Here is an 11437-nt window from a genome sequence, read left to right on the forward strand (position 1 = left end):
ATATATATATATACACACACACATACACACACACATATATATATATTATGTCGGTTTGATTTGGGTTTGGTTTGACTTTTTTTTTGTTAACACCAAACCAAACCAAGAATGATCGATTTTTTTTCAAACGCCAAACCAACCAAACCAAACCAAACCATAAGTCGGTTTTTTTCTCTGTTTGGTTTAATTCTTCGATTTGATTTGACTTGACGGTTTGGTCTGTACACCCCTAGTCACCCCACATCCCTCCTCCCGGCCCGCCCGCCCCCACCATTTTCAGCCATGCCACTCTACCCTCATAAAATTTGCCATTTTCAGCCATGCCACTCTACCCTCATAAAATTTGCCCAAATTAAATTACGTAAGTGTTCAGGGGACATCATTTTTTTTTTCAACTTACAAAACACTCAAGAAAACATTTTCTTTTCCAAGATATTTTCCTCCGGACCAATCACATGTCGTTATTACAAAAAAATAAACTCCCTTAAACAATTTCTAGAAACTAATTAAATGGAAAACATGATAAAAAATTGTTGCAAACAACCTAAATGAACTTCTAATTTATTAGTTTCAAACAAAAATCTTGAAACCAAAGGTCTCCATAGTCTAAATGCAAAACCCAACATAACCAAAACAACAAATCAAGATAACAAACATAAACATGATGTCTTTTATTTAGACAATTCAATTGAAATATTGTTGGCCAAGGAAGAAATAGTTGTAGGTGACACTCCCCTGCTTCCTCCCAAGTACCATTTCTTCATCATCTCTACAACATTTGCATTTTCCACTTCAATTTCAGAATCTTCCTTACCTTCTATCGCGAACGATATCTGTTAAAAATGTCGTAACCAAACATCAGAAAATGACGATATGATTTATACTTCGAGTGAAGGGATAAAAACACACCTACGGTATTTCAATTTTTTGAGTTTCATCCTCAAACCATCAGATGTGCTAGTTTCCTATCTAAACTATCACCAAACATTTATCGAACCTGAACGATGGTGTTATTTCAAGTAAGAAAAGGAAACAGCTGATAGTTGAAGTGTATTTTAATAAACAGTTGACGATAGTTCAAGTATGGAAAGTGAACATCTGATAGTTCAGATAAATAACTCACAAAAACATGATACTTCAGATATGTTTTTGACCTTCAACTCTTATATTTACATCTTTAATCATATAATATTCATTCGTGAAAAAAAAGTTACCTTTGCACTCCCAGAAGTAGCTGGGAAAGAATATGTTATTACTGAATCTTTCTTGAAATACTTAGACTGAAAAAATTCAACAATTTTTTCGAGCGCTTCTTCTTCATCTTCTTCATATTTATCAACTTTTGCTAAGCGATCGCGTATAGCGCTCTCTAGCTGCACTCCATATTGTGAACCTTTGATCTCTTTAATCACAACTACTCTCAACAACTTATCAACTGGAGCTGCAATTTATAACATTGAAACTTGTTAAATACTCTTTGGTATTTACTTTTTTGAATAGAGTAAATAGGTTTTAGAACAAACTAAATTATCAACATTTTTGGGAGTTTCATAATACCCCTGGACTCATATTAAATATTCCCTAAAGTATGACATGCTAGGTGAACATCACATTTAAGAAGCTGGCTCTTCTAAAGAGTTCCAAATGGGCGGTACACGACTACACGTGGAAATTCATTTGATTGAATCCGCCACCCCCACCCCAAACTATTATCATTTTGGGAATTTCATATAGAAATAATTGGGTGCTCACAGAAACCCCTATGAAATGCCATGAGCTAAAACTTGTTTCATTGCTTTATTTTGTCTCTCCACAAGTTATTCCTAACTTTATACCACTAATTAAACTAGAGAATTTTAGTCTAAAGAGAATTATTATATAAGGGGCAAGAGGGATATCCTATAGTAATTTAAATATGAAACTCCTAAGGAGTTAGGAGATTTTAACATATTGATAACTGTTCGCTTTCATTTATCATTATTTTCTTAATTTGATTTTCATTCTATTTATCATTTTTGACAATCAGGAATAACAAATTCTTTTTTCATGTTTTATCTTTAAAATTAATTACTTATTCACCAAAACATTTTCCAATACCTCTTACTAACATTAATTAATAACAGTAATATGATAAAATCACTATACTAATCATTATTTTTTTAATAGATATGTCATGTCAAAAAGTGATAAATAAAAATGAATAGAACAGAGAGAGTATGAGCCTATGAGGTAAGCAATTGTATCAAAACAAGAAAAAGGATTTAGTTACCGTTAACAATAGCCTCAAAGAATTCATCATTTTCAGTTAACTCTGCTCCCGTTTTGCCCTTCCATTGCTGCAAATGAGTCACAATTTCTGGATCCAAGTAAACTCCAATTGCAGTGAATTTAATTTGGAGAAAGTGTATCTCTATGTCAGTTATTCCTGACAAAATAATTTGGAACCAAATGGGATTAGTAACCTGAAAAATAATTACTCTGCTAGGTATGACATGATAAAATGCACTAAAATAATGCAAAAAGTTCTATATAGTCACTGTATGAGAGTTACATAACATATGTACATAGAGAGAATAATGACACTCTTTCTAATACTCACATTGTACTTATTAAGCTTTTGGATTTATGAGCGAAAACTTTAATATTTGACAAAATACATAAGCGGCTCTTTGAACTTTTTAATTTTTTTCATTTTGATACCTCAATTATATGCGTTGCGTTGCGTTGCCTTTACAACACCTAATGTACATTCAAGATAGACACTCTACTGACACCCTTAGAAATTAATGCATGTGACTTTCACACTTCGTGACATGACAAAAAAAGTGAATCATAAAGCGACATGTGGCAAACTAAAAAATAAATTATATTTTCTTTTATTAGAAATCCTCCGCCCACCCCCACCCCCAAACCCCACCTCCAACCCCTTTACCAGTGTCTTCTTCTCGGCCCCTCCTCACTGCAAACCAAATTCCATCATTAATGCTATCATTAATTTTCTCCCGTTATTTCTTTTAAACAAACTTAAAGTTGAAATTGGATCAATGGTCTTAAAATTCTTTTACCTTTAAGAATTCATTTGAATACTTTTCTATTTTATATTTATTTTTTACAATTTTTTTTTTTTTTTTTTTTTTTACACCTTCTGTTATGTTTTCTCCTTGCCCCCTACAAATGGCCAACTTTTAACCTAAGTTTCACCATTAACAATAACATTTTTTCTTCCTCTTTCTCTCTTTGTTACTCATAACAAACGTTTCTAAAATTTAAAACTATCAAAAAATTAAATAAGTAGAACTTCATGATTAATTATCTTAACAAATTTATTCATAAGTTCTGCTCAATCATGCACTGCAGTACTTTTTTTCAAAAAAAAAAAAAAAAAAGAATTCACTCCACTGTATTGATGTTGCTTTAATTAATACTACTTGTTCATTTTTTTTCTCTTCTGGCAATAGCAGCTAAAGTTAAGGAAGAGGACCTCCTCTAGAGGTGAATGAGAGAGGGTTGTGAGCGTGTTGAGGGTAATGGCGAGAAGGTGCTGATAGGAGAAAGATTGACAGTGAGAAAATTTAAGAAAAATATCTCTCTCGCGTCTAAAATGAGTGAGTTGCATTTACTATGCCACGTCAGTAGAATGTGCTTAATAAACACACTTTATAATAGGTTTAGAGGTTCAATGGGAAGACGACCTAATGGATGTGTCTAAATAAAAAAAAACAACAAATTCAAGGGGCTGCTTATGTATTTCGTCTTAATATTTATTAAAAATTTAATATTCACACAGAGATATTTATTAATCTTCCTCATTTTTTTGATTTCCTATTCAATTTCTTATATCAGCATTGGACCTAACTAATTTGGATCGCATGCTTCCTACCAAAAAGTCTTTGGGACCCGACTAGGCTTCCAATCAAAATTTTTTTGGAAAAATTAACTAAATAAACTTATTAGATTGTTTATTACAAGTTATAGCAACTCTTTTTAGTTTTCAAGTTATAGCAACTTTCATTTAAAAAAATACTTAAAAATGTATTTTTCGTTTTTTTAAAAAAAGCATATCAAAATAATTACAGAAAATAAAAATAAAAATTTAATATAACTAATCCACAATATTCCTTCCTTAAATGTAGTTAACCTTAATAATTGATATCAATCTCATCCCAAAATCTCTCTAACCTTTATTTTTCCTCCTATTTTAATGTCTCCATTAAGAGTTTCCATCTTTATATACGTTTATCTTTTTTTCAATATGATTTTACTGTTCCAGTAAATCAATTTCATATTTTTTTTTGTTTTATGCAACTTTTGAGATTTTTTTTAAAAAGAAAAGCAAACATAAGTTATTGTTGTGTTATTAAAATATGAATGTTGATTATTTACATTTAATCATAATACGTCATGGAGGGAGATGAAATTCGTTAGGTATGTTACATTATTTAACAAATTGATATTTTGAAATAAAAAGTATTTAAAGAATTGTTTTTTTTTTTTTTATGTTTTTCTTAAAATTGTTATTGATAAAATGTTGAATTTTGTAAAATTTGTTACTATATGTTTATCGGTTGCATGATCAAAGCAAGAATTATCTAATAGTTGTTGAAACAGGTATACCTAGGGACTTTGATATTGACGGGATTATGTATGATGCAAATACAAACTATAAAGGATTAGTAAAGGCAATTGCAATACAGTTGAGGATAGATACAACTTCAAAGAACAAAAGCAAGATGATGGTGCGATAAGTGAAAATGATGTGACTGACAATGTTACGAGTAGATTCGGTGGCCCGAAGATTTTGAGAGACATTGCTAGTTCAATTGTCCTTAAAAAATAATGCATACATCGACATGGATATTGTATTTTAATATTTTTTTAGGGAAAAGACATCGTTTTCACCCCAAACTATACCCAAAAAGTCGAAGTCACACCTAAACTATACTAGTGACCTATTACACACCTAAACTATAAAAAAGTAAAACTATTTACACCTTGTTAGGCTACCACCACTTGCATGTGGTGTAGTGTTTTACACGCGCTGCCACGTCAGCACCACGTCAGTAAAAAGTATCACTTTTTTACAGTTAAGGTGTGTAATATGTCACTTATATAGTTTAGGTATGGATTCGACTTTTCGACTATAGTTTGGGATGGAAACGATGCCTATTTCCTTAATGTTTTTAGCTGTTTACTATTGTTATTTAATAGGTTGGATGCACCTAAAATAAGTGTAACACACGCGCCTTAGAATGGGGGTCGCGGGGAGGTAATAATATCACTTTTATATAGTTAAGGTGTGTAATAAGTCACTTATATAATTTAAGTGTGGCTTAGACTTTTCTTGTATAGTATGGGGTGGAAATGATGCCTTTTCCCTATTTTTTTATGCTCATTATTGTTGTCTTTCTATGATTGTTGGTATAAACAAAGTTTAGTTTTGATATTTAAGCAATTTTCTATTCAGTGTTATGCTAATTTAACAGTTGTTCCGTATTTCACATCGTTGAATAAATTGAATATAAATTAAATTTGTATCAACTAGATGTACTGCAATTTTTCTTTATAAATCTTGATTATTTTTTTCAGTATGAAAGATGACAGTGTTCATTAAATCTTAATTTAATACAAAAGTAGATGAGATAGAATCTTGATTCAAAAAGATAAGCACATAGTGTATGGAATAAGTATATAAATTGATATCACCTAAATTGTATCACAATCCATAAATATAGATTTATGTAACTATTTCATACAAATGTGACATGTAAGAAAACACTTTATAAACTGATTCCATTCAATTTATAATCTGTAGTATATCTTCTTAATTGAATATCACGATTACATTATATTCATTCCATGTAAACATAACATGTAAGAAACTATTTTATATATACCTTGAACGTAATATTGATATTATACAGGTTTCATACACGAAATAATTCAAAAAATACAAGCTTGTATATTTATTTCATACACTAAAATAAATAATAACGTATAGTATTTGGTGAAAATCAATTTCTATACCAACTTCTGTAATCATTATACTCATTTAATACTGATTTTATACAAATTTCATACATGAAACGGTGTAATAAAGTATATACAAGATAATTTTCACTATATTATTCTTATGAAAGATTCCGATATTCATTCAAATCCTTATTTATGTTGTTATCAACACAAATAATTGATTGTTCAATATTTTCTCTAATATCCATTAACATATCTTTTATTGTTATAATGTCATCTACTGTATATAAGTTATCTTTATAATGTCCAATATGATATGTTATAATTAATTTGAATGCAATAATTACTGTTGCAAAAAGATAATATAAGATGATCAAATCATATACATATTAACATGAACTTAATAATAAGGGTCTAGATAGAATAACCTGACTATTTTCTTGTATTAATTTAGGGATTTTTTTATTAGGAATAGAATCAAATTTGCATTTCTCTGACATATTTCAAGAAACAAAAAATGCAAACTAAATTGAAGAACTCTTAATCTAAGTGTATGAGTGATTGTTGCAAAATCCAAACGAATGAGGGAATATTGGGAAACCCAACTTCATACGCATGAGAATCAAAAGGAGAGAAAAAGACGATGAAAAAAAAATATTGTAAAGAGTGAAGAGTTTTATCGGTAAAGAAACACTATATAACGTTATAAAATGTAGAAAGTAAGTTAATTATTAAAGTAAATAAAAAAATCAAAAATCAAGTATCAATGTAAAAAAATATATTTTTACTATATTTGACTCCTTAAATTATGAACAAACTTTGAAACTTAATTATGATAAGTCAAAAATCATTAATACCAAAAATATAGGGATAATACCCATGAAAATACCTGAAGTTTGATCGGATTACCAGTTGAGCATACTGAGCTTTCCTGGGGTCCTATTACCCCCCAGACTTTTTTTTTTCGTATTTTAATGGCATATATCTGCTACTTGGTACACTGCGTGTGATTCACGCGCACTGAGCGCGTGAACAGTGTTAAAAATGTTTTAAACTCTTTTTTTCTACCAAACAGCCCCTTAATTTTATAATTATTTAAAGTTTTATATTTTTATTTCTTTTTCCATTCGTCTTTCTTCTTTCTTTCTTTCTTTCTTTCTTTCTTTCTTTCTTTTCATCAACAATGGTTGCTCCATTGTTGAATTGAAATTTAATGGAACTCAATGGTTATAATTTAATGGAACTCGCTAATTGAAACTCAATGGATGATTCGAAAGATTCAAACTCGGAAACTCGCTAATTTAATTTCGAGTTCCATTAATGAAATTGAATCTTCCGAATTCCATTAACGGGAGATTGAATAGCTTCATACATGAAATTAAAATTTTCAAATCTTCCGAGTTCCATTAACGGAAGATTGAATAACTTCATATATGAAATTAAAATTTTCGAATCTTCCGAGTTCCATTAATGGAAATTGAATCATGAAATTAAATTTTTCGAATCTTTTGAGTTCCATTAATTAGCGAGTTCCATTTAATTAGCGAGTTCCATTGAATCTTCCATTAATGGAACTCGCTAATTGAATCTTCCGAATTTCAATGAAAAATTAATGAAAGATTCCATTCAATTATTTGAAAAAACTTTCTTCATAAACTCAATGGAATCATTTGAAATATTTAATATGGTTGTAATTGTGAAAAAATGTTGAAAAGTGATAAAATGGAGAAGAAACGGCGTGTGCACTGCACTTCCAACCGAAAAAAACTGGGATACGTTTTGAGGGGGGGTTAATTCCACTTTAAAAAAGTTCGGGAGGGGGGTGGGGGGAATTAATTCCAATTTAAAAAATATAGGGGGGTAATAGGACCCCCGCAAAGTTCAATATGCTCCACTGGAAATTTGATTAAACTTCAGGTATTTTCGTGGGTATTATCCCAAAAATATAACTTGCCATAATTATAAAAAGATTTAATGAAGAGTGATAAATATTACATGCTATAAATACGGAAATAATATGAACATTAAATATTTTAAAAAATGATTTTTGAATATTTAAGAATTTTTTTTAAAAAAAAGTTGCTATAAGTTGCAATTATTTCTTTAGTCTAGTAATTAATAAAAATTATTGCTATAACTTGTAATAAACAATCTAATAAGATAATTTTCACAAAATTTTCTATAGTTAGATTCTAATGTGAGATCATTGATTAATCATTTTCACAGGCCCGATTATATGATCTGATGCTCAAAATATGTAATGCTAGTTAGTTTTATATAATTATCTTCAACTAACCACAACAAAAAGAAAAAAAAGGACATGTTCACTAAACAAAAAAAATAGTTCCCTTTCAATAAAAAAAAACAAAATTTTACAAAGATCTGTCATTTTAAGAATTCAAACAAGTACATAATCAAATTCCAGCTCCTAGTTCCTCAAAATTCAATAATTTTGACTGAATTTTTGTGTTAGAGTGGCAAGCAATCTACTTACTTAATATGTATAAATAAACTTTTCAAAATTTAATAAGCTATTTATTCTATAACTCAGAATTCATAAACTTAAAATTCTAAATTTACATAATATAACCGGATTCTTTAATTTTACTATGATCACCCAAGATAAGATAATGGCCATGCAACAGTACTAAAATGAAGACATAAAATCAAGAAGATGTGTTAAAAGCATTTTTTACCATGGCCCATCAAAGGTAAAGGCTTTGTGCTCATCATGAATTCAGAAGGAAAAGGGATTTCATCCACCATCACTTCATTCTTTCCCACTACAAAAAAAAAATAAAAAGTTAAAAATTTTGGACAAGAAATTAATCAAGATTCTCTTTTAAAATTTTTAAAAGTAAGCAATAAAAAAACAGTAGAAGGTCATTAGTAGGGTCTGAAAAGGTGGTGTATATGCACACCTTACACCCTTAGACTCAAGAAAAGATGAAAAAACGAAGCAATAATAACAATAAAATAATATGATAATCAAAGCGATAGAAACAACGGCTAGTAATATAAACCTATGCATAAGAAAAAAAACAAGAATTACACTAATACTCATGATATGGAAAAGAAATAAGCTTGTCTATCCGTTAATCTTTAGCCCTATGACGCAGCGGAAAGAGGCTGCCCCAACCTACTCAGAGGTCGAGGGTTCGACCCTGGGTATGGACAAACACTCTGTTGGGAGCTCTCCCCCCCAAATGGGGCCCGATGCGGGACGAATTCGGATATAGTCGGACTCCTAAAAAGCGGGTACCGAACACCAGATTTTTTAAACCAAAAAAAAAAACTACAACACACAAGGAATAAAGTAATAAAGCAAAAAAATATATAGCTTACTATTGATCTTGATTGAGAAAACTTGGAGAGTTTGAGAGTGGACTTAATAATTTGAAAGTAAATTTAGTCGTTTTTTAAAGTTTATGTGGAATATATGTAGATATAAGAAAAATATTCTTTTGTAGAATTTATACCTACCACTCAATCTACCTTCCAGCAATAGGAGTTGAGTTAGGTACGAGTACACATTTATTTTGTTTAAATAAGGTAGGCATGGCACACGTATAATTGGAAAGTAAAGTGTGAATTTTTAAAATTTAGAATGGTTAGTTTGATCGGTGGAATAAGAATAATACTTTCGAGAGGTATTGACATGGAAATGAATCTATCATAGTGAAATGTGAGATTGGATTAATTTAGATTGAGATCTTAAAATTTTACTTTAGAAGGTATGAGTACACATCTATTTTGTTAAAAGAAGATAGGCTTGGCACATGTATTTGGAAAGTAAGGTGTAAATTTAAAAATTTAGAAAGGTTAGTTTGAGTGGTGGGATAAGGATAATAATCGTGAGAGGTATTGATATGAAAATGGACCTATCCTAGTGAAATGTGAGACTCGAATAATTTAGATTCGCATCGGAAAATTCTACTATAGAAAATATGAGTACACATTAATTATTTTGTTAAAAGAAGGTAGGCTTGGCACGTGTATTTGGAAAGTAAGGTGTGAATTTGTCATATTTAGAAAGGTTAGTTTGATCGGTGGGATAAGGATAATACTTGTGGGAGATATTGACATGGAAATGGACCTATTCCAATGAAATATGGGACTCGAATAATTTAGATTCGCATCGAAAAATTCTAATATAAAATATGCCAGTACACATTTATTTTGTTAAAAAAAGGTGGGCTTGGCACATGTATTTGGAAAGTAATGTGTGAATTTGTAATATTCAGAATCTTTAAGTGTCGTTTGGTCTGTTGGATAATATAATATATGTAACAGACATTAATTGGTATGGAAGTGGAATTTGGGACTTGGATTTGAATTCACGCTCAAAAGTTTTATTTTAAGAATAAAGTGCTTTTTACTAAGATGACTTTATAGCAAAACTCGAATCTGAAATCTCTAATTAAAAATAGAGATGTACTTATCACTCCACCATAATTTTCAATGGTTTGTCTGCTTTTATTTTTCCTTTTCTTTCTCCTCTACATTTGTTTGTACTCTTAGTTCATACTTGCACGTAAAATTTCCAGGTTATGTCAATATTTATAGGATTTAAATTATATGTATTCATGACATTCAAACTAATTTTTATATGGTCAGTTTAATTTAATGAATTATAACAAATTAGTATTTATTTCTTAATATCATCATATCAAAGTTGCTATGAATATCTACATATTATTGTAAGTTAATTTGACGTGATAATGTAAGAAATATATATTATGCAATGCCCAAAATTAAAAACTTTTAATTATAACTTCATCTTGAATTTACTAGTACTTAAAGGTGTGAATAGTTTGGATATACCTAAAATTCGAATCGAAATCGAAACATTTTGGATTTTTTACTTTAGATTTTCATATTATTAATTTAAATTTTATAAATTGGATTCTAGATTTAGAACTTTGAATTTTTGAATATCCAAAATTACAATTTCTTATACCTAATATTTGGCCCTATCACTTGGCCTATTGTATGAGGTCTACCCAATGCGAGATGTAGAGGCGCATAATAGATCGAGATGAACATCATGAGCTATCTCGTAATAAAATCAGTTGTTGCTGATACCTTCTTCTCGGTTCCTTCTTCCATAATCAGAGCGAGGAGAAAAAGAAATCTCATAGATCGAATTTTTCACCCCTATTTAGACTTTTGGGCCCTTCATCTTTCTGAATCGAGATCTGGCCCGACTTGCGTCGTTCCAACAACTGGTGGGGAGCACCTCAGTATACGATCACGTGCAGTAACTGGGAGTCCTATTACACCTAAGGCCAACTTCAATTCACCAAACCAAGGTTCATCTCGTGTAGTCATTGTGGACTCGTACAAGGATATTGAGTAGATGGTTGATGTATTAGACTCGACCCAATGTACTAAGTCAAATATACTCAACTTATTAGACATCAACCTATATATTCAATATTAATTACTAATAAATCCAATATGTTTG

General features: G+C 30.1%; 1 protein-coding gene across 2 annotated transcripts; it reads right to left on the minus strand.

The window, feature by feature from the left end:
• Window positions 1-545: 545 nt before the first annotated feature.
• LOC107871144 (chalcone isomerase-like protein 2) lies at window positions 546-9472 on the minus strand. 2 transcript variants are annotated; one of them, XM_016717952.2, is made up of 5 exons: window positions 9316-9472; window positions 8667-8753; window positions 2270-2425; window positions 1215-1441; window positions 546-833 (listed from the first exon to the last, which is right to left on the minus strand). In XM_016717952.2, coding segments are annotated over exons 1-5 (633 nt in total). In that variant the 5' UTR covers window positions 9317-9472; the 3' UTR covers window positions 546-671. The 2 variants fall into 2 exon arrangements, with proteins under 2 accessions (XP_016573438.1, XP_016573440.1); XM_016717954.2 differs by lacking the exon at window positions 9316-9472 and adding an exon at window positions 9023-9175.
• Between the last annotated feature and the right edge of the window lie 1965 nt (window positions 9473-11437).

This window comes from Capsicum annuum, chromosome 5 (genome assembly GCF_002878395.1).
Source record: "Capsicum annuum cultivar UCD-10X-F1 chromosome 5, UCD10Xv1.1, whole genome shotgun sequence".
In the NCBI taxonomy this organism is placed as follows: domain Eukaryota; kingdom Viridiplantae; phylum Streptophyta; class Magnoliopsida; order Solanales; family Solanaceae; genus Capsicum; species Capsicum annuum.

Excerpts from the sequence above, each read along its gene's own strand:
- LOC107871144 (XM_016717952.2), bottom strand. Across the intron at positions 2,426-8,666 it reads TTTACCTTTGATGGGCCATG|GAATAACTGACATAGAGATA; the intron begins GTAAAAAATGCT and ends TTATTTTGTCAG. Across the intron at positions 834-1,214 it reads CTACTTCTGGGAGTGCAAAG|ATATCGTTCGCGATAGAAGG; the intron begins GTAACTTTTTTT and ends CATTTTTAACAG.